The following is a 24231-nucleotide window of genomic DNA, read 5'->3' on the forward strand; positions in this document are numbered from 1 at the left end:
CAGTGGCTGAACATTTCCCATTATTATCGCTTGTAGCTCTATACTCCTGCATTTCCATTAATTTTCTTTCTCTTCCTCTTCCCTTCACCACTGATGGATGCATACACAAAAAATGGTGGTCCCCTTTGATCAATTCGATGCATCCTTGCTGAATAAAAAAAAAAATCATAAAAGAGGGAAATAAATAGGTGAGGTAAAATTAGGTTTTGTGGTCTTTATTGTAACAATGCTTCCATCCTTTTGAAAACCACACCAGATAGAAGACCTTAATGGGACCTCCAATCACAGAAGACTTCCGTTCATCTTCAGAACACAAATGAAGATATTTTAATGAAATGAGAGATTTATGTCCCTGCATTGAGGACTGCAACAACAAAGGATACTTCACCCAAAAATGATTCCATCATCATTTGTTCCCAACCCATAAGACGTTTTTGAAAAATCGTTTCTTGTTTGGTTTTTTTCCCACTGTAATGAAAGCGAATGAAGACTGGGGCTATCAAGCTCTAAAACACTACAGTGGAGGACAAAATTATCAGTAATGAACTACAATTCAGTCTTTTCATCAGACAAACTTATCATATGGGGCTACTTTTATGATATTTTTCTGGGCCATTTTTGCCATTTTCATGTAAAAGTAATGATATAATTTTCATTTATGAGTGAACTATTCCTTAAATTGGCGTTATCTTGATTTTCTATCTATTACAATTAACAAGAGTACAAGCTACAAAAGAAAGAAGCAAGTTGGCATCACTGTGCCCAATGCAGGAGTGATGTGGTTCTAGGAGGACACGGTGTTCTAGTAGTAGTCATAGTTGACATTTGCTCCATGCCTGTAAGAGCCAGCGCTCCGAGGCCCCAGGGGAGAGTTTTCATCATAGTGATGCTGGCGACCTTGGTCACTTGATCGGTGCTGGTCCATCCAATAGGCAAGATCAGTTTCAAGTCTCTGAAGGAAATGAGGGGGAAAAAAAGGTTCTTACAACTGATTCTGTGGCATCTGACATTCTGTACTTCACGCTGTACAATGTACTTTTTAAGACACGCCCAATGTGATTTCTCAAGTGCAACATGTTCCTAGATCAATGTCATCTTTGTTGATCCTGGAACAACATTCCAATCAACCAATCAGATTTGAGGAACAAGTTTAGGCTTACAACCAGGTGCTTCTACATCAGTGTTATTCACTCATTTCAGAGCTGTGAATGATAAGGGTCAATCGTCACTGACAGCAGTTAATGGAGCTCATTAGAAACATTCTTGAGTAAAAGCACCTGCTATTAGAATTACTTAAAGGGTTCGTTCACCCAAAAATGAAAATTCTGTCATTAATTACTCACCCTCATATTGTTCTGAACCTGTCAGACCTTCGTTCATCTTCGGAACACAAATGTTTTTGATGAAATCCGAGAGCTCTCTGACCCCTCCATAGACAGCTATTTAATTAACACTTTCAAGGCCCAGAAAGGTAGTAAAAACATTGTTAAAATAGTCAATGTGACTCCAGTGGTTCCACCTTAATGTTACGAAGTGATGAGAATACGTTTTTTTGTGCAAAAAAACTAACAAAAATAATGATTTTATTCAACAATTTCTTCTCGTCTGTGCCAGTCTCCTATGCAGTTTACGTTGTAGATACAGTGCAGTGCTTTCAAGCTCTACGGCAGAACAGCAGCTCACCCATTGGCTGATGCCGTTTACATGAGCACCACGACGCATGCGTGTGGAGCTAGCCAATGGTGAGCCGGCGTTCTGCCGTAGAACTCGAAAGCGCTGCAAAAAGTATTTTGGTAAGGTTGAACCACTGGAGTCACATTTACTATTTTAATTTAACATTTACCTTTCCGGGCCTTGAAAGTGTTAATTAAATAGCTGTCTATGGAGGGGTCAGAGAGCTCTCAGATTTCATCCAAAATATCTTAATTTGTGTTCCGAAGATGGACACACATTCCGTTTGGAATGACATGAGGGTGAGTAATTAATGACAGAATTGTCATTTTTGTCCCTTTAAGGCCGCGTGTCCACCAAAGCGTTTTTATCCAGCTGAAGACGCTAGGCGCTCTGCGGAAGGCTGTGGGTGCTTGAGAGCATTTTGGCAGCGTAGTGTTTTTTTCAGTTGAGACACTTGTTATGATACGGAATATCCGCGGAAGTGTTACTAGTATCTCATTTCGCAGATGTTTTTTTTTTTTTTTCTGTATTGATTCTATACAGAAATGCAGATACAATGTAAAGTATTTGCTCTGGCTCTTGTTTTAAATGACTTTGTTCCGTTATTATACTGCTTGTTGTCATCTGTTGACGTTGTACAGTACAAGCAGAATGTTGCGGTTGGTCGGTGTTGTATTTGTCCCGCCCCTCCTCCACTCTGATTGGACGGCTGGGTGAAAAGTGACAGTGATGAGCGCTGCGTTTTGCTCAAAGTTGAACATTCTTCAACTCTCAGCGACCAGTAAAAAATGCTGAGCGCTCAGCGCTTGAGCGTGAAATACTCGCTCAGCGCCTCGTTACGCTCATGGCGTTCTAAAAACGCAGCGCTCCCATTGAAAACAATTGAATACGCCAGCCAGCTGCGCGAAAAAACGTTTTGGTGGACACGCGGCCTAAGTATCAGAAGTAAAACGTTTTTTTTTTTTTTAAGGCACTAAGATGTTAGCAGCAGATCCTTTAAGTCCTGTTGCGAGGTGGGGCCTCCATGGATTGGATATGTTTGTTCAGCACATCCAACAGATGCTCGCTTAGATTGAGATCTGCGGAATTTGGAGGTCAAGTCAAAACCTCAAACTCGTTGTTGTGCTCCTCAAACCATTCCTGGACCATTTTTGCATTGTGGCAGGGCGCATTATCCTGCTGAAAGAGGCTGCAGCCACCAGGGAATACAGTTTCCATGAAAGGGTGTAGATGGTCTGCAACAATGTTTAGGTTGGTGGTACGTGTCAAAGTAACATCCACATGGATGGCAGGACCCGAGGTTTCCCAGCGGAACATTGCCCAAAGCATCACACTGCCTCCACCGCCTTGCCTTTTTCCAATAGTGCATCCTGGTACCATGTGTTCCCCAGGTAAGCAACGCAAACGCACCTGGCCATCCACGTGATGTAAAAGAAAACGTGATTCATCAGACCAGGCCACCTTCTTCCATTGCGTGCCCACTGTTGGAGCTTTCAGCAGTGGACAGGGGTCAGCATGAGCACCCTGACTGGTCTGTGGCTATGCAGCCCCAAACGCAACAAACTGAGATGCACTGTATTCTGACACCTTCTATCAGAACCAGCATTAACTTATTGAGCAATTTGAGCTACAGTAGCTCGTCTGTTTGATCAGACCACACGGGCCAGCCTTCGCCCCCCACGTGCATCAATGAGGCTTGGCCGCCCATGACCCTGTCGCCGGTTCACCACTGTTCCTTCCTTGGACCACTTTTGATAGATACTGACCACTGCAGACCGGGAACACCCCGCAAGAGCTGCTGTTTTGGAGATGCTCTGACCCAGTCGTCTAGTCATCACAGTTTGGCCCTTGTCAAACTCTCTCAAATCCTTATGCGTGCCCATTTTTCCTGCTTCTAACACATCAACTTTGAGGACAAAATGTTCACTTGCTGCCTAATATATTCCACCCACTAACAGGCGCCGTGATGAAGAGATAATCAGTGGTATCCACTTCATAATGTTAAGCCTGATCGGTGTATATCAAACTGGTTTACGGTATTTTAAAAGTTGACAAAAGCACTCACTGCTTCATCAAAGCCCATATACATGAACTGCTGGATCCACTGCTGAACGTCAGGGCGACTGCGGTCCCACAGGTTTCTTTTGGGCCTTTTAAGGGAGGCCAGGAACTGTTTGGCTTTGGAGGGAGCCACGGCCACAGCTGCGGCTGGCTTTACATCAGCGTCCACTAGTGGGAGACAAAGCAAAGAGACAGGAGGACACAAATGGGGTATTTTATTATTAGTAGGATCATGGCAAAACTAAAACATTAAAACTTGTCAGATAATTTTTGTTGAATAATTTGTTCAATTTCAAAAAGAAAAAAGAAAGTCACCTCTTTTCATCAAGAGTTTTTCCAGTGTGTTCTCACTAGCAACATCTAGAAAATATTACAAACTGAATTAGAAGGATTATATATGTATGAGTATGAGAATATGTCTTTCTGAGGACCAGGACCATTGGAGTGAGGACAAAAAGAGTAAAGTGAGATTTTGGCCAGTCCTCACTTTCTGAGACTCCGGTTTGAGGGTCAAGACTTGGTTTAAGGGATAAGGTTATAATTAGGTTAAGGGTAAGGGGTCGGGTTAGGCACTTAGTTGTGATGGGTAGGGTCAGGGAGAGGGAGGAGGAGCTAGAGATTGCATTGTGTCAATAAATGTCCTCACAAAGACAGATGTACAAGAAAGTTCACGTTTTTCTATCCTGGTGGGGACTTCAACCTGAATGCGCACAGACTCTTGGGGACTCGTGTCACAGTGGGGGCCTAAATTGAGGTCCCCATGAGACAACAACCTTATAAATCATACAGAATTAGTTTTTTTGAAAATGTAAAAAATGCAGAACGTTTTGTGTGATGGGTAGGTTTAGCGGTAGGGTTAGTGTAAGGGGATAGAATATACAGTTTGTACAGTATAAAAACCATTACGTCTATGAGGAGTCCCCACAATGATAGTGAACCAGACGTGTGTGTGTGTGTGTGTGTGTGCGTGTGCGCGTGCGCGTGCGCGTGTGCGTGTGTATACGTATACATATATATATATATATACACACACAGTAAAAATGTTATATTCACAAAAAAGTAAAAATGCTACAGTACAAACCTTTTTAATTAGTTAACTGTAAGTTACCTTACCATATACAAAGAAAAACGTATCATATTTTTACTCTAAAATACCGTCTAATATATGGTGAAAAACGTCCGGTTACGTATGTAACCCTCGTTCCCTGAGGAGGGAACGGAGACGTACGTTAGTGACTAACGAATGGGGGTTTCGCTTAGAAGCCAATCATCTTCATCGTATTCAACAGCGCCCAATGGCAGTGCCAATGCCATGGGCATGCGGAATTTGCATGCGTAACTCCGCCCCACCTCGTGGGTATATAAGGAAGTACGCTGCGAACATCGCATTATGTTACTGCTGCAGGAGCCAAGACTGAACTCCTCACGTTCCAGGCAGCACAGCTGACGTGGCTAAGGAAACGTACGTCTCCGTTCCCTCCTCAGGGAACGAGGGTTACATACGTAACCGGACGTTCCCTTTCGTTCAGTCACTACGACGTACGTTAGTGACTAACGAATGGGGGAACCTGTAAAACAGCGCCACTCAGCTGTCATCCAGTGCCCTGCGTAAGTGTGAGATCCCGCCACTTAAGGCCCTAGGACTCCCACTTATCACAGGATTACCAAGGTACACTGGGAAGCATATCCCAGTGAGGGAATGCCAAGGTGCCTACCGTAGGGAGGACTTAGAGAATACACATATGACCCGCTGAGGGTTGCATATGGAAGATCTCTAGGGTACCAGCCGAAGGTGGATTTTTAACCCTAGGGGTGGCAGGGACTTGCCAAGGGAAGACACCTGCTCACTGAGGAGGCTTACGGTGGGAATACTCGTGTGGGGGTCGCCAGAGGGGAACCATGCACAAGGAGCACCTGGCCGGACATGAGGGTCTGGGCTCGAAAGGGCAGACTGAACTGATGTCGGCGTTGACAGTGCTGGAGGAGCTCAGGGCTCTCGGGGAGCTCACCTGAGGAAAATATCGCACGTATCCAGTCATGGGAGTGGAATGGCGAGCAAGCGAAGACACCGGAGCGTGGTCCATTACCGGCCCCTCGGGGGGGCGAGTACAAAGTCGGACACTGGCTCCACTCGGAGATTGTAGAATCTGGCGAATGTGTTGGGTGTCGCCCAGCCTGCAGCTCTGCAGATGTCTGTTAGCGAGGCGCCATGCGCTAGAGCCCAAGAGGAGGCCACACTCCGGGTGGAGTGTGCCCTCACACCAAGGGGACATGGTCGACCTTGCTGCTGGTAAGCCAAAACAATGGTGTCCACCACCCAGTGAGACAACCTCTGCTTTGAGAGAGCACTTCCCTTCCGCTCTCCACCATAACAGACAAAGAGCTGGTCTGAGGTCCTGAAACACTGCGTCATGTCTACGTAGGCGCGGAGAGCGCGTACTGGACAGAGCAATGCCAAGGCTGGGTCTGCCTCCTCCAAAGGCAGCGCTTGCAGGTTCACCACCTGATCTCGGAACGGAGTGGTAGGAACCTTGGGCACATATCCGGGCCGGGGTCTCAGGATCACGTGAGAGTTAGCCGGCCCGAACTCAAGGCACGCTTCGTCAACCGAAAATGCTTGCAGGTCCCCGACCCACTTAAGCGAGGCCAATGCGGTCAGCAGAGCCGTCTTCATAGACAAGAACTTAATCTCGGCCGACCGCAAAGGCTCAAAGGGAGGCCTCTGCAGAGCACTTAAGACTACTGAGAGGTCCCAAGAGGGAACGAGAGGAGAGCGAGGAGGATTCAGTCTCCTCGCTCCCCTCAGGAACCTGATGACCAGGTCGTGCTGACTTACCTTTTTGTCTCCCAGGAGATCGTGGTAGGCAGATATTGCGGCCACGTACACTTTCAGGGTGGAGGGAGACAGCCTTCGCTCCACCCCCTCCTGGAGAAACGATAGCACGGACCCGATCGGGCATTTCCAGGGGTCTTCTTGGCGGGAAGAGCACCATGTGACGAAGAGGTTCCACTTCAACGCGTAGAGACGTCGTGTAGACTCAGCTCTAGCGGAAGTGATGGTAGCGACCACCGCAGGTGGAAGGCTACTCAAACCTGCCGTGTCCCGTCCAGAAGCCACACGTGGAGCTTCCAGAACGCTGGACGCGGGTGCCAAAAGGTGCCCCGTCTCTGAGTCAGAAGGTCTGGTCTCAGAGGGATAGGCCAGGGAGGGGCTGTCGCAAGGAGTAAGAGTTCTGGGAACCAGGTCTGGCCGTGCCAAAGCGGGGCGACCAAGACGACCTGCTCCTTGTCCTCCCTGATCTTGCACAGTACCCGTGCAAGAAGGCTCACTGGGGGAAACGCATACTTGCGTAGCCCGGACGGCCAGCTGTGCGCCAGTGCATCCGTGCCGAGGGTGCCCTCGGTCAGGGAATAATACAGGGAGCAATGGGAAGAGTCCTGGGAGGCAAACAGATCTACCTGTGCGTCGCCGAACCGTTCCCATATCAGCTGGATCGTCTGGGGGTGGAGTCTCCACTCTCCGGGGAGAGGCTGAAACCGTGACAGCTCGTCGGCTGCACAGTTCAGGTCTCCAGGGATGTGGACAGCACGAAGGGACCTCAGGCGCTTCTGACTCCACAAAACGAGATGGCGGGCGAGTTGAGACATACGGTGGGAGCGTAGACCGCCCTGGTGGTTGATGTACGCTACTACGGCCGTGTTGTCTGTCCTGACTAGCACATGTTGACCCTTCAGCAACGCTCGGAAGCGGTGCAGGGCGAACCGTACAGCCAGTAACTCGAGGCAATTGACATGCAGAAGGCGCTGGGGTCCTGTCCAGGAGCCCGCGGCTGCTTGTCCATTGCACATGGCACCCCAGCCCGTGGATGATGCATCTGTTGTCACAACAACATGCCTGGAAGCTCGTTCTAAGGACACTCCGGTCCGTAGAAACTTGAGGTTCGACCACGGGGTGAGTGTCTGTAAGCAGGCCCGAGTCACTAGTACCCGGAGCGTGCCAGACCGCCATGCCCATCTCGGGACTCGATCGCGTAGCCAGTGCTGAAGCGGTCTCATATGAAGCAATCCGAGCGGCGTTACCGCGGCTGCAGATGCCATATGCCCCAGGAGCCTCTGAAAATGTTTCAGTGGAACCGCACTCTGGCCCTCGACTTGTCGAAGGGCAGTCAGCAGAGACTGCGCGCGCTCGCTCGAAAGCTGCGCGCACATGGCGACCGAGTCGATATCCATACCGAGAAAAGAGATCCTCTGCGCGGGGCAAAGTTTGCTCTTCTCCCAGTTGACCCGAAGGCCCAGACGGGCTACGTGATGGAGCACCAGATCTCTGTGTCCGCAAACCTGCTCTCGAGAGGGACCCAGTATGAGCCAGTCGTCGAGGTAGTTCAGGATGCGGACCCCGTACTGCCGAAGGGGCGCAAGGGCTGCCTCGGCAATCTTCGTAAAGACGCGAGGGGACAGAGATAGCCCGAATGGTAGAACTGCGTACTGATATGCCCGCCCCTCGAAAGCAAACCGTAGGAACGGTCTGTGTCGAGGCAAAATGGAGACATGGAAGTAGGCGTCCTTCAGGTCGATCGCTGCAAACCAATCGTGTGGACGAACGCATTCGAAAAGGCGTTTCGCTGTCAACATCTTGAACGGAAACCGGTGAAGGTAACGGTTCAGGATGCGCAGGTCCAGGATTGGCCGTAGCCCACCGGTCTTTTTGGGTACAATGAAGTACGGGCTGTAAAACCCGCAATTCATCTCGGCTGGAGGGACAGGTTCGATCGCACCCTTCGCCAGTAGGGTGGCAATCTCCGCTCGCATGACGGGGGCGTTGGCCCCGATCATGGTGGAACGGACTCCCTGGAAGCAGGGAGGAACCCGTGCGAACTGAATCGCATAGCCGCGCCTGACGGTCCGCTCGACCCAGCGGGACAGCCCTGGAAGCTGAAGCCAGACATCCAGAAACTGCACCAGCGGGGTCATACGGTGTACAGACGTACCCGGTGTGGGCTTGCAGCGATGCAGCGTCACCGGCCCGGACATGGGAGGCTGTGGGGCGTCCCGGTGCGGGGGCACGGTTGACAGCTGCGTCCTGACAGAGGAGACCAGGGAAGGACCAGCGTTCCACTGGGGTCTGCTCTGCCAGGAGGCTGGCGACAGAGTGGGATGCGAGTGGCGGGACCCGTGGGTGGCGCGCACCGTCATCACCGGACTCTGTGGGCTCAGGGATGGGAGAGTTAATTCTTTCTTTGACCAACATAGGGTGCTGCTGACCCGGGGGCCAGCAGCTGAACAAAGGATTCTCCCCCGGCCCTCCACCGGGGGAAGGAGTGGTCCTGCTACCATCTCCTTGAAAGAATTTCCCATCCCTGAGCCGTCCGTCTCAGGAGCGCCGCTTGGCCTGGCGTTTAGCGGGGCGCGGGGCGGCCTGAGGGGACTTGGACGCCTTCCTACGGCTTCCTCCGCGACCCGGCCCGGGTGAAGGCTGCTGCTTGGACCGGGTGGGAGGGGCGGGAGCCTTAGGAGGGCGTCCTCGGCGTGGAGCAGACTGAGTTGACTGCGCCGGCGGCGGGGTGGAGGCAGCAGCTGGCCGCCGGGGCAGTACGTGCTTAATAGCCTCAGTCTGCTTCTGGGCGATTGAGAACTGTTGGGCGAAGTCCTCAACCGCCCCGCCGAAGAGGCCGGCCTGGGATATGGGGGCATCGAGGAACCGGGTTCGCTCGGTGTCCCGCATATCGGCCAGGTTCAGCCACAGGTGACGCTCCTGGACCACATTTGTGGACATCACTTGACCCAGGGAGCGTGCGGTCACCTTCGTCGCCCGGAGAGCGAGGTCGGTGGCGGCACGCAGCTCATTTAAGAGCCCCGGATCAACTACACCCTCGTGCATGTCCTTGAGGATCCTGGCCTGGTAGACCTGGAGGATCGCCATGGCATGCAGCGAAGCGGCAGCCTGCCCCGCGGCTCTGTGCGATTTCGACACCAAGGTTGATGTGAATCGACAGGCTTTGGAGGGGTGCTTAGGATCACCACGCCAGGTTGAAGCGCTCTGAGGACACAGTTGCATCGCAACAGAACGTTCAACTGGAGGGACCCCAGTGTACCCTTTAGCTGCCGCCCCATCGAGGACGGAGAAGGCGGAGGAAGTCAGTGAACGGTCACGGGAAGACAACGGGGACTTCCAGGACCGCGTGAGTTCCTCATGCAGCTCGGGAAAGAAAGGTATTGAGGGCAAGGACTGACGGGTGTCAGCGCGAGCCCCCAAAAACCAATCATCGAGCCTTGAGCGTTCGGGACAGGGTGGAGGGTTCCACTCGATCCCTAAACTCGCGGCTGCCCGAGACAACATGGCTGTCAGCTCTGGATCTGACTCGGGCAATGCTGGCACGCCCGAGGGCGGCAGCACAGCCGAGTCATCATCTCCAGAGGACTCGAGCCCACCTTGTGATGCGGTGATCGACATCGCATCCTCCTCTGGAGCGCCAAATGAGATGCGCGGGGGGGCCGGAGCCGGCCCCGCGATCTGCATCTGAACACTCGCGGGTTGCAATGTGCAAGACGGGGGTGTGGCCCGAGGCATGAGCGTCGGGGCTTTGTTCCACACCGTAACCGTCAAGTCACCCTGACCACCAGCCGAAGTACTGGGCCTCTGGGACTCAGTAGATCGGGGTGTGGTAGAGGGGACTCTCACTTCAGTACGAAGGTCATGGAGTCTTGACCGCAACATTGCGATGGTCATGTTCCCGCAGTGAGAACATGACTCATCCGCGAACGCTGTCTGAGCATGCTGAAAGCCCAAACATATCAGACAGTGTTCGTGCCCATCAGAAGAGGAAAGCAACCGACCACACCCAGAAGTACACGGACGAGACATCCTGAAAAGGACGCGTCACGTGTAAGCTCTTTTATGAGAGGAAGCCTCGCAGAGAACGCCGAAGCGCCCAGGGACCACACACCAGCTGTCTAGCGGACCACTGCGCAGATCAGCAGGCAGGCAGTATGATGATCACTGGAACGCGCCGTAACACCAACGCCTCTGGAAAGCTGCTCGTCTCGAAAGCTGTCGATGACTCAGATCAGGCTTGTAGGAGTGAAGAGATCCTCTTGGCTCCAAAGCAGAAACATAATGCGATGTTCGCAGCGTACTTCCTTATATACCCACGAGGTGGGGCGGAGTTACGCATGCAAATTCCGCATGCCCATGGCATTGGCACTGCCATTGGGCGCTGTTGAATACGATGAAGATGATTGGCTTCTAAGCGAAACCCCCATTCGTTAGTCACTAACGTACGTCGTAGTGACTGAACGAAAAGGAACAAAGGATCACATCACATATGATTATATTTTTTGGTCCCGTTTTATATCAAGGTGTCTCCTATGTACTAACATTTAAATGAATCATTTCACACAATGCACTTTGAAAAACAATGAACTACAATTTTTACATTGTACTTATATTTTAAAAATACCTGCATGTATTTTCAGCTGTAATTAATTTCTGTAATTACAATTGCATTGTTAAACCTTTCTTTAAACCTGTCCATGCCACCAAACCTGTCCCTAAGGTGCTATATAGCACCAAAAGTGGTTCCTCTATGATTACGACGAAGAATCACTTTATAGAACCTCTTTTTTTGAGTGTATATACATATATATAAACAATGAATATTGGTGTTTTCTGTTAGATGACCCTGCACATTTATACAAATATTTCTGTTACACTATCTTTTATTATGGTGGTTAGTACATTTTAAAGGTCCTGTTCTTCGTGATCCCATTGTTCAAACTTTAGTTAGTGTGTAATGTTGCTGCTAGAGCATAAATAATACCTGTAAAATGATAAAGCTCAAAGTTCAATGCCAAGCGAGATATTTTATTTAACAGAAGTTCCCTTTCAAAGCCTACAGCGAACGGCTGGTTAGGACTACATCCTGGTATTTCCTGCTTTAATTACGTCAGTAGAGCAGTAGAACAGACTAACCTCCGCCCACAAGAAAACGCGAAAAAAGGGGGCGTGGTCTTGTTGCTGTCCCACGTGGAGAAGAAGAGGACGTCGCGTGGAGAAAAGGAAGTGCTGCGTTTCATTGTGTTTGTCGCCATGTCGTCGAGACGCTGTTATTTTCATCCCGGAGTCAAATCACCTTTGTTTGGCTTTCCCAGGGACGCTGTAGAGATTATTAAGCGCGTATATATCTCCCGTTAAGAGGCGTGACCTTTCCACGTGCGCTAAGCTGCTGTCGAATCACAACACAGGACCGTGCTACGTTCGCTAAGCTGCTGTCAAATCGCAACACGGGAACCGCTGACACAATCAGAACTCGTTACGTGTTTCTGAAGGAGGGACTTCATAGAATAAAGGAAGTCTTCAGTCGTTTGTAGGACAGTGAAAACAGCGGTGTACAGATAAGTAAATTGTGTTAAAAATACAGTTTTTTTTACACGCGAAACATGAACACATGTTATATTGCACACTGTAAACACAATCAAAGCTTCAAAAAAACACGAAGAACGGGACCTTTAAGATAAAAAGCAGATTTTGATTGCTTAAATAGCTTAGTATATTGACATAATTGCATATAGCTTGAAAAATATAGAGGCACCAATATGCATCCCATAATCCTTCAAACATTGTCATCGTGCAGCTTGATGTAATATTTGAGCCAACAAAACATAGTTTTCTCATTTAAACTCTCAACAGTACAAATTTCCCCAAAACTCAAAAATATTTGACATTTTTCGGTCAATTCTATTTGTCAGAATTATTTTGTCTTTTGCTAGACAAAAAAAAGCATCACGAATGAATACCTTTCAAGAAAAGTCAATTACATTCAACTTTTGTTTAGTATTTTCAAGCCTTCATTCAAGGACTGAACAGTTTTTTTTTATGCATTCAAAATCTCTGTGGAAAGTGTGACACAGACAGGGGGAGGGCGGAAGATCATAAACTAAAACAAGCCTATGCAAAGAGGAAAAACAAATCGGCTTAATGACCTGCAAGTAGACGTCAATTTCAGGAGCACTTCTGACATTTTTAGTGAGACACACGACTGCAGATATTTCATAACTACTTCAAAAACTCCTGCACCTTTAATACGCTTTGAACGTCGACGCTGTTTACTTAGCTCTGTTCCTTTCGCACATTTAATATGCTGCATAGTGAAAAAAATTATACACATTCGCCCTGAAAAAAATACCCACAAAAATATCTGCCCACATGATATTTACTGAACTTTCCCATCTTTTCCACTTCAACACCAAGTGAAATCACCCACGTTCATACTTCAGACATAACTAGAGTGCAAGCACATTTTAGCAGACACTTTTGAAGGTGCAAAGTGCAAGAAAAAAAGAGAGGAAAAACGACCTGAGAGAGCCAGTACGGTCAGTAGGGCCACAAAGGTGAGCAGGCGCAGGTAAAACTTCTCAGAAACCATGATTTCTTGTTCTCTTCTCCGTCGATTTGCACAACGGCGTAGGTCTGCAAGCAAACGTGCAGAGACGAGAGAGGAGGAGAGAGCCCGAGGGAAGCCCACGTAAACATTCTCAATGGAAACTGCAGCTGGAAAATTACTGTAAGTGGACTAGCAGAAAGACCCTGTCTCCTTGTATATTTAAGCGAATACACATGTGCAGCTTGAGCAGTTTTCCACATTCAATGGAGTTGCAGCTCTTTATACTGAAACATGATTCTAGCTTCTTTTAGCCTCCTCACCTTGAATCGTTTCAAGTTTAAGTAACTGTTGCCAAGAACTTTAAAAGACCAAACACAAACCCTGAAAGGTTTTTAGGATTAAAAAAAGATGTATGATCTACTTTGAACAAAGAAACAGCAAGCAACACATTGAATCCAAAAATCTTTGTTTTAATGAATCAAAATTTGAATCATGTACAGATTGCAAATCAAGGTTATTTTTGCATCAGCTCTTGCAGACTGTGATCTGTATAAATCAGATGCATGTGTGGTTTGGAGACTTAACAGAGTGTGGAGGTGAAGTTGGCCTCTTTCGTCAAGCCGACCCCTTTGGGGCAAACTGCCTGGAAACAGGCAATGGCAATTTGCGGTCAGAAGGATAAGTCTACAAACCCGGAGGGTGAAGAGAAGTACAAGCTCACACTAATTTGCTGGTTGTTAGCTGTATAAGTAATCCAAGATACCTTGTTAGAGTGTTTTTCTGACTACAGGATTATATGAGTGGGAGTAACAGCAGACGGATGTCATGACCCTGGTCCTGGTCATGTCCTGGTCCACTTTATTAATTCAAGACACTCCCCCATGAATTTCCTTGAAAAAAGAAACTGGGCACAGACAGATTTTATACCCAAGCTAACAGGGAACGTTCTCCAAAATTTGGCTGAGCGTTCTGGCATGGTTCAGCCAAAAGAAAAAAAACACAAAATGTTCTTCTGGTAATGTTAATAAAACATTCGTTCAAAGTTATCTGGCCTTTAATAATGTTCTTAAAACGTTACCACAAACCTTATCTACATAATTCGTGGAACTTTTTTAGTGAGATGTTTTAGTTGTATGTTCATTTAACATTTTTTAAATGTAACTTGTTTCAGAGTGTTCAGAGAACATTCAAAATAATGTTCCCTTAATTTTCGCATAAAAAGTGGATGTACTTTATTTATGCTTTAAGGGTTGCATTGTATTTTACAGTAAATGCACTTACAGTGTACTTACCAAGAAAGTACTGAGTAATATAAGGTAACTAGATGGGTTAAAATTAGGTTTAGGTTTAAAATTAACTAGTACCTTATTACCCGGTTATTGTAATTACTAGAATACGTAAACGTATATACACCAATCAGGCATAACATTATGACCAGGTGAAGTGGATACCACTGATTATCTCTTCATCACGGCGCCTGTTAGTGGGTGGGATGTATTAGGCAGCAAGTGAACATTTTGTCCTCAAAGTTGATGTGTTAGAAGCAGGAAAAATGGACAAGCGTAAGGATTTGAGAGACTTTGACAAGAGCCAAATTGTGATGGCTAGACGACTGGGTCAGAGCATCTCCAAAACTGCAGCTCTTGCGGGGTGTTCCCGGCAGTGGTCGGTATCTATCAAAAGTGGTCCAAGGAAGGAACAGTGGTGAACCGGCGACAGGGTCATGAATGGACGTGGGGAGCGAAGGCTGACCCATGTGGTCTGATCAAACAGACGAGCTACTGTAGCTCAAATTGCTCTAGAAGTTGATAGAAGGTGTCAGAATACACAGTGCATCTCAATTTGTTGCGTGTGGGGCTGCATAGCCACAGACCAGTCAGGGTGCTCATGCTGACCCCTGTCCACTGCCGAAAGTGCCAACAGTGGGCACGCAATGGAAGAAGGTGGCCTGATCTGATAAATCACGTTTTCTTTTACATCACGTGGATGGCCGGGTGTGTGTGCGTCGCTTACCTGGGGAACACATGGTAATATGGGAAGAAGGCAAGCCGACGGAGGCAGTGTGATGCTTTGGGCAATGTTCTGCTGGGAAACCTTGGGTCCTGCCATCCATGTGGATGTTACTTTGACACGTACCACCTACCTAAGCATTGTTGCAGACCATGTACACCCTTTCATGGAAACGGTATTCCCTGGTGGCTGTGGCCTCTTTCAACAGAATAATGTGCTCTGCCACAAAGCAAAAAACTGGTTCAGGAATGGATTGAGGAGCACAACAATGAGTTTGAGGTGTTGACTTGGCCTCCAAATTCCCCAGATCTCAATCCAGTCGAGCATCTGTGAGATGTGCTGAACAAACAAGTCCGATCCATGGAGGCTCCACCTCGCAACTTACATGACTTAAAGGATCTGCTGCTAACATCATGGCACACAGCACACCCTTAGGGGTCTAGTGGAGTCCATGCCTCGACAGGTCAGGACTGTTTTGGCAGCAAAAGGGGGACCAACACAATATTAGATCATAATGTTATGCCTGATCGGTGTATTTTACAGTACATGCACTTTCAATGTACTTACCAAGAAAGTAGTAATAAGGTTACTACATGGGTTAAGATTAAGTTTAGGGGTAAAATAACTAGTACCTATGACCCAGTTATTGTAATTACTACAATATGTATAAGTATGTACATGTGAAACAGGACTGTAAAATAAAGTGCTACCACGTTCAGAAATAATAGGCGTTTCTCAATGTCAAGGAAGGATCCTCGGAAGCCAGAATTCCGAGGATGCTACGTCATCGACATCCGTCGAAGGACTGTTCCAATGTCAAGGATCCTCGGAATTTCAACCAAGGTCTGAGTCCTTCGTTCGAAAAATGTGCCATATACAGGAAAGGATGCATACGAGTAGACTTCGTGCTCTTCGCGCTCTCAAATCACCCACAATCCTATGCGCGCAGCTTTGCTATCTTGTTAAAAAAAATACAAAATATCGGAGTCGGAGCGTTAACGGGGCAATATGCTTTCAAGTGTAAGTATTTACGTTACCAAACATTTGTTATAACCGTAGTAAATATAAGTAAAGTTTAACGTTTAAATGCCAGTACAAATTACAACCGTACTGATATTATACAAATTACGTTATTGATGGCTAACCGACCTTTTCACTGACGTGATGAGGCTGACATGCACTTGCTAGCCTGTTCCATTTGCCTGTTCTCTGAATGCTAAAGAGGAGCCTCGCCTAGCCTCTGAAGGAAGTGACTTGGAAGGACCAGTCCTGCAGAGGAAGGATCCTTGACATTGAGAAACACCTAATGTGTTCATAACTTAATTGGAATGTTAGCAAACTGTTCTTAGAACATGTTTTTGTAGCTGGGTATATTCTAAGGAGTTGAATTCTGTTCAATTGGAATCAAATAGCGTGAAAGTTTGTTCTGAGATTTCAATTCCAAACAGTGTATTTGTATTCTCTGTGCATCCAGTGCAGATTTTGGATTGTTTTAGAATGTCTTTCACTGATTCTGATTATCATTGTGTTGTTGTGTTTTATAAGATGCCCACAGGACCACTGATTACCTGTAAGTGAAGGACATGTCTCAGACCACCAGATCCTGCACTTCAGCTGTTGTTTTGGTGAGGAAAAAAAGATGGCTCCTTTGATTTAATGTGGATTACTGGAAAGTAAAGCAAGAGAAAAGACTTTGATTTTGTGATTATGCAAATGTCCTCATTTTCATATATTAGCACTGTGATTGTGATGCAACGCTTGCTTTATTTAAGCGCTCAGATTACTGATTGTGATAGTGAAGTAGTAGCTATATTTATTAATTAAAGACAAGTGGTTGAAGGTTGGATTGTGATAACTATCTTTAGGTTTGTCTCACTGCCTTTTTATTATCATTCGTTTCTTCCCAAAGCTATTGTCTTCCTTCTAGCACTCTGCATGTGTTTTGAGACCAGCCTTGGATGGTTTATTTTCACTATGCAGTGATGTTTCATATGAAACACTGCATGTAATATTACAGGATTGTTGCAGTGTTGAAAGTGGAGTTTAGAAATGTAAAATGTACCAATGACATTGTACTCTTTTGAGAAGAGATGAGAAGAGCTGTTGCTTTAATACTCCATAATGTACCAGAGTATGTGATGTAGACTGACTGACAGACACAAACTACTTGTTAAAACTAGAAAAAATCCGAACTTTGCATAAGTGAATGTTTGGTCTGCTCTAAGTCAGTGTTTCTCAGAATGTAAATAGCCTACTTTAAATGTATCTTGTCCATGCAGAACTTTTTAGAACTGCATCACACAAATTTGGGCTGTTATTTCAGTGTGGAAGGAAAAATAAGGACCTTTATTTGACAAATTGAATTTCCATGCAGTTCACAGCATGGACCACATTTCATGAGAATGTGCTCCATGCTGTGAATGTTCCATTTTTCATCATTCCTCTCTGGCAGGAAAGGTTGCCTTATTTTACATAATGCAAAACTTGAAGAAAATGTATTCAATGTTGACATTCCTGCAAAAATGATGTTGTCAGTGGTATTTACCAGAACGTGTGGTATTTGCAGTGGCTGTTACATGGCATTTCATGATTGAACACAGGAAAATAGTCAATCAAAAGCTGAAAAAAGGCTGTTAAAACTGAAAGTGCCAAACAGTCGCAGTGTTTACGCTGTTCAGGGACATCAAACTGTTGACTCCTGTTGAAAAAATATCCACAGCATATTCACTTTCATCAGCCATGTTGAATTTGTGTCATCATCAATAAAAAACACACACACAATGACATAAAGAAAGTCATATTAAAGGGATAGTTCACCCAAAAATTTTAATTCTGTCATCATTTACTCACCCTGAAGTTGTTCCAAACCTGTGTGAGTTTCTTTGTTCTGCTGAACACAAAAGAAAATAGAGCAACCATTGAAATAGAAATACCAAACAGATAGAGCAACCATCGACTACCATATTATTTTTCCCCCTACTATGGTAGTCAATGGTTGCTCTATCTGCTTGGTTATGAACATTCTTAAAAATATGCTATTTTGTGTTCAGCAGAACAAAGAAACTCACACAGGTTTGGAACAACTTGAGGGTGAGTACATTTCATTTTTGGGTGAACTATCCCTTTAAATACTGGGAATTTGGGTAAAGGTCCTCACCCATCCTGAGCAAATGTTTGAGTGTGATGGAGAGAGGAAAAGCATCATGCAGAAACAGTTTTGATTGTTTTTCCCATGGCCTCTGAAATGTCCAAAAATGTATTTGAGATATATTCTACATTCAAGAAATAATAATGAAACAGTATAGGGGAGAGCGGGGCACAACTAACGCTTTTTGACTTTCTCAGTTTGTGTAAATCCACTTGTGGTTCAGAGTATTTATTTTTCCCCACATTAATTTCCCACATGTCTAGTACAATTATGTGGTTTTGTTTCATGAATACAGTGTATAATTTTTTCTTAATTTACCCCGAAAGAATGGAAGTGAAATGTGACAACATGCCCATAGGTGTTATCTGATATAATAAAAAACATATCTAAGACAAACTAAAATATTTTGTCAATAAAATACAATTATTAACTTTTTAAAATAAAATAATGGAATTTTTTAATCATTAAATATTAAAAAAAAAAATAGTTTGACAACAAACACACCTCAAAACACAGTTATACAGCATAGTTCAAAAAATAATAATAATTAAGCATTTCTGAACATTGACTCTCAGTCTTTATTCACCTTTTTCTCATGGTTTCTCAATAGTATTCATAAAAGTATAGAGCATATTTCTAATAGCATATATTGCATATAATAGCATATTTCTAATTATCTGGGCAACTGAGAACCCCGGCTTGTGTCTTCTGCTGGTTAGATCAGCATTAAAGAACTATATCAACTGTTAAATAACAGATATAAGATTAACATAATATCAGATTTGTCTTGTTTTAAATAAACACAAAAAACTATTATGGTTAAATAAATGTTCAGTAATATCTTCCAAAGATTTTTTCATTTTGACGCAATTTTTTTCTCTAAATAATGTTGATATGGCAACTAAATACACTAAGTTTCGTCATCCTGGCATGTGTGGAGAGTGTTAAACCATGCGTGTTACAACTAGCCCCACGTTAGGTTGTGCCCCGCTCTCCCCTATTTCTGAGCAACTGCACAAAAAGTGAAAAAGACATCAGTTTGAAGCAATGCATGACACCTGAGATATTTCACATATTTCAAATCACAGTCTTACATCTGCGCCGTTTCATGCCAGAACCACCACCACCACAAAAATGTATAAATAATGTGTTTTTGGGAGAAGCTAATTGTCGTCTTTGTTATATCATCATAACTCACTAATAATGTGATAATGAAACAGCTTGGGCTCCAAAACCCTTGTAAAATAAATCCAAATGTCTTTTCGCAAAATGTATTTACTGTACTTACATTTTTAATAAATGCTTTACAAAATGCGGGTAACATTTAATTTTACAGTGTCCTTGTTATACATGTACTAATTATAAATGATGCATAATTTTGACATTCAACCCTAAACCCAAGCCTAACCCCATAGTAAGTACTTGTTGTAAATTAATACTATTCAGTATTTAACGGTATAATTACTCTGTAACAAAGACACAATGTAACCAAAATGTGCTTAATGTTGTACTTACAACAAACATAAAGAGAAAAAGGGACAAGCACGACTATTTTGGAGGAATATATATTATATAAATACAAATTATATATTTAAAACACATCAAAATACTGGCAAACCTTAAATGAATAGTCAGCTCAAAAGTGTAAATGGTGTCATCATTTACTCACCCTCATGTCCTTCTAAACCTCAAGAATATTTAATTGAAATGATGACATTTGGCAGTTGATGATCAAATGGTGAGAAAGTGATTGGATCCTGACTCGCTGAAGGCCCTCTGAGCCGGATGTTCAAGACAGATAACAGATCCCGTGGAGGAAATTAAATCAAACATGGAGCTTAGGAGGCCATAAAAGAACATGAAGAAACGTGACAAGTAAATCAGTCAACAGAACACACCATGTACCACAAATGCCATTCCACTCCTCCGCAAATGAGCTTTTCCCTCAGCATGGAAGTAAATCACAGCAGAGATGGAAAATCATCTGAAGAAGTCTTTCAGTATTTACACTTTCTTGAAACATAATAATGATTGTATTTTAGTGGACATACACTCAGATCCTAATACATTTCAGTTATAGATGAAAGCTTCAAAACATAAAAGTAACAAGAAAATGGTTGCAACATTTTTATCATGTTTAGTAAGTTTTGTCACAACTGCATTCCTTATTGAATCAGACACACAATGTCAATGAAAAGGACAAACTTTTCTATGAACTAACATGCATATCCTAGGACATTGTGTGTATTATTACTGTTTTGGCTACTGTCTTTTGTATTGTACACTCTAAAAAAAAAAGGTTCTATATGGCACCAAAAATGGTTCTTGGCTCGTAATCATAGGGGAACCTTTTTTAGGGCTATATAGCACCAATTTTGGTGCTTCAGTGGTTCTTTAGCGGTTCTTCACCGATTCTTTGACTAAGGTGCTATATAGCACCTCTGAAGAACCGCTGAAGAACCACTGAAGCACCAAAATTGGTGCTATATAGCCCTAAAAAAGGTTCCCCTATGATTACGAGCCAAGAACCATTTTTGGTGCCATATAGAACCTTTTTTTTTAGAATGTATACTCGTTTATGCATGATACCACTAGCTAATATAACCTCATCTGTTTCACATTTCATAGCAAAGTTATTCCTTCTTAATTTCATGAAAATTGGGCTGTACCACATCTTTATAAATTCAATGAGACTCAACTACACCAATTTTGTGGTGTTTTTCTACTACAAAAGTTTAATGGCACACAAATGTGCAAGCCCACTCTGAGCCAGCCTTCAACCAAAGAAACTTTTCCCACTTGAAATTACACCTTTTTCATTGGTCAAGCTGAATTTGAGAGGTGTGACATCTGCAGGAGTTAAAAGGGCTCTATCTTAGTGCCTCTATTTGTTGGCTGTGTCCGACATCGTATTCTCTCTTAGGTACTTATTTTGAAAAAGTAATTACTTTACCACAGCTAAAAAGTATGTTCTATATGTGTGTATTATGAAAGTAATCTGGATTACATTCGCCATGTTGTCATTATCATGTGACCTACCAGCGTCAGTTGCGTCGCTTCACCGCCATTCACAATCCTCTCCAGTGGCCTCATGGGATAGTAAAGTGTCCATCGTATGCACACTTCCGAAACTCGCCGGAAGTAGTAGGTACTTTTGCCTACTCTTGTGAATTCTGACATACTTCTTTTGTCATGTACTGTTTTTTGCCTACTATATAGTAGGGAATTATGCGATTTCGGATGCAGCCTTTTTGTTGTTTGTGTGGGAAAAGGGTCGAGACAGCCGGTCTGGCCGCAGGACTTCCCTGCCATGTTTGTAACTTTCCACCCACTCTCCAACAACAACCGAGTAAGACTAACAAATCTGAAATTCGTCTTTCTTTACTCATTGCAACTTCAACACCATCAAACTATTGATCAATCAACAGCTATGGCATTGCAAGTATCGCACATTTGATCATCTAAACAGAAGTTTAGTGTAAGCTGTCCTTGTTAGCAAGGTGCTTTAAATTAAGAAACTGATGGTTTGTTCAGGTGTTTAAAGGAACACGCCGACTTTTTGGGACTTTAGCTTATTCCCTGTATCCCCCTATAAGTCCATACATACCATTCTCATCTCCGTGCGTGCCATAACTCTGTCTGACGCACACACCGCGCTAGCCTAGCTTAGCACAAAGACTGGAGGTAAACGGCTCCAGCTAGCCTGCAGCTCAATAAGGGACAAAATAACACCACATTTTCCTATTTACATGTTGTGATGTGTATCGTCACATCGTGTACTAAGACCAACGGAAAATAAAAATTTGCTATTTTCTAGGCCGATATGGTTAGGAACTATACTCTCATTCCTGCGTAGTATTAAGGGAACAATGTGCCATACAATGGGTGCAGCTGCGCAATGATATTACGCAGCGCCTGAAAATAGTCCCCAGCACGCTCTCTGTGCAAGCAGGTTGTCACGTTGGTAATGTTGACGGAAGTACGTTTATTTTCAGGCGCTGCTTAATATCATTGCGCAGCTGCACCCATTGTACGGCACAACGTTCCTTGATCATTACGCAGGAATGAGAGAATAGTTACTAGACATAAAGGTCTAGAAAATCACAACTTTTCATTTTCCCTCTGTCTTAGTAGAGTTCAGACATGCACGGAGATAAGAATGGTATGTATAGTGAATAAGCTAAAGTCCCCAAAAGTCGGCGTGTTCCTTTAACTGACTCATACATTTCCATAGCTTCATTCCCCTGTTACTGTTTTGGTTTCATTCATTCACTTTCACCTTCCATTTTACCCATGTATGTGAGAATGCATTTGTGTTTGCTTAGACTAGTCACGTGTCCGTGATTTAGTCAAATAAAACGTTTGTGCACACTCACATAAGTGTTGATTCTGTGGTCACTGCTTGCAAACGTCCCTTTAATCCTTAAATGCATGAATGTTTCGTCAATCATTCTTAAATACTCGGGTCTTTAGCGTGGATGGATCTCTACCTGTCATGATAATCCAACAATTATTGGAGAATAAAATAAAGCTAATTTTGTTACCTTTTGGAGCTTGGAAGGGTTCAGTTTGAGCAGATGTTTTATACCATCATCCCTGTCCTCGTCAGAGCTCATTTCCCAGTACATTCAGCATCTGGCTCATATTTGCCATCTCAAACATATTCTCAAAACTATCATTTTCAACATCTTCAAAATCAATATTTTGATCGCTGACAGCTTCTTCACCGGATCCACCAGCAAGTGACAGTGCTCTGTTCTTGCTCTGCAGTAAATCACTGAGCCATTTCAAGTTTTGCAGATTATACTTATTATTCTTTTGTTTTCTGCATGCGGTAACTATGAGTGAAACATCACTTCATCAATGTGTATCAGACATCGCCACCTTGTGGAATAAAGGTGAATTGCACTTATTCCGTCATGAAAGATTCAATTATTGTTGTGCAGAACAAAAAATATCTTACACACGTAAGCTCTTACACACGTCAGCTCTTACACACGTAAGCAATTACATTTTTACAAGAAATTCATTGAAAAACAGGCACTCTTTTATAATTTTATTGTTTATTGATTTTTGTTTATAATGAATTGATTGAGGTTGATGTCTAACTTTAAAAAAATGAATGAGGAGGAGGGTAGTGAATGACATCCTGGGTCACTAAAGACTTGAGGTATGCGTTTAAGGGTTAATGGTGCGATCACAGCTAAATGTGCTGAGTAGTATTGTTCAAGAAAGAGTTATTTTTCTGTGGCCACGAAAATTACCTTTCTGAGATTTGATAGATGATTAGTGTTTGCTAGAAATTCTGCTATACATCAAGCTGATTCTCACAACAGATCAAGATATTTATAATTATGAGTTATGATTCATTATTCATATTTTCCTTCGAGCTAATTTGCTACAGTATATTTATTGTAATTTGTAGGTCACTGGTGTCATGCATAACTAATTATCAAACTGAAATACACAAATAAATATATCATATGAATGTGGCAGCAACCAAGCCTCATTTTCCTCATTTACATGAATTGTGATTTCAGCATAACACATTAATAATGTGATTATGGAACAGTTTTGGATCCAAAACTCTGGTAAATGTCTTTTGCAAAGGGAATTTATTGCTGTACTGATTTACACAAATGTGCTTAATGCTGTGCTTACAACAAACGTCTTTGAAGGGTGAGTGAGAGAAAACCCTGTAAAAATGACTCAGGCTGGAAGGGGATGCTCCATAAGGAAAAGACATGTAACAGATATAACCCAGGCGTCTAATGGAGGGGAAACTGTACACAGGGGAAGCCCAGTGGGAAAAGACAATGGCATGTTATTTTAAGTCTTCAACTTCCAGCCCTGGACGCTCTTCTTGCCCTGGGGTGCTTCCGTAACCTAGAAAACTACTAAGGGGAAAATGAGCCCAGTAGTTTCTCGCCAAGCCCAGCAGCGTGTCATATCCACTCT

The 24231-nt window shown here is 44.2% G+C and overlaps 1 protein-coding gene across 1 annotated transcript; it reads right to left on the reverse strand.

Annotated features, from left to right (window-relative positions):
- Window positions 1-93: 93 nt before the first annotated feature.
- ecrg4a (ECRG4 augurin precursor a) lies at window positions 94-13274 on the reverse strand. The gene is made up of 4 exons (XM_079821030.1): window positions 13088-13274; window positions 4051-4095; window positions 3740-3903; window positions 94-952 (listed from the first exon to the last, which is right to left on the reverse strand). The coding sequence occupies exons 1-4, from the start codon at window positions 13155-13157 to the stop codon at window positions 803-805; spliced, it is 429 nt and encodes a 142-aa protein (XP_079677156.1). The 5' UTR covers window positions 13158-13274; the 3' UTR covers window positions 94-802.
- Between the last annotated feature and the right edge of the window lie 10957 nt (window positions 13275-24231).

Source organism: Gobio gobio (assembly GCF_949357685.1).
Source record: "Gobio gobio genome assembly, chromosome: 7".
NCBI lineage: Eukaryota > Metazoa > Chordata > Actinopteri > Cypriniformes > Gobionidae > Gobio > Gobio gobio.

Excerpts from the sequence above, each read along its gene's own strand:
- ecrg4a (XM_079821030.1), bottom strand. The coding sequence starts at position 13,157 with ATGGTTTCTGAGAAGTTTTACCTGCGCCTGCTCACCTTTGTGGCCCTA. Across the intron at positions 3,904-4,050 it reads AAAACTCTTGATGAAAAGAG|TGGACGCTGATGTAAAGCCA; the intron begins GTGACTTTCTTT and ends GTCTCCCACTAG. Across the intron at positions 953-3,739 it reads ATATGGGCTTTGATGAAGCA|AGACTTGAAACTGATCTTGC; the intron begins GTGAGTGCTTTT and ends CATTTCCTTCAG.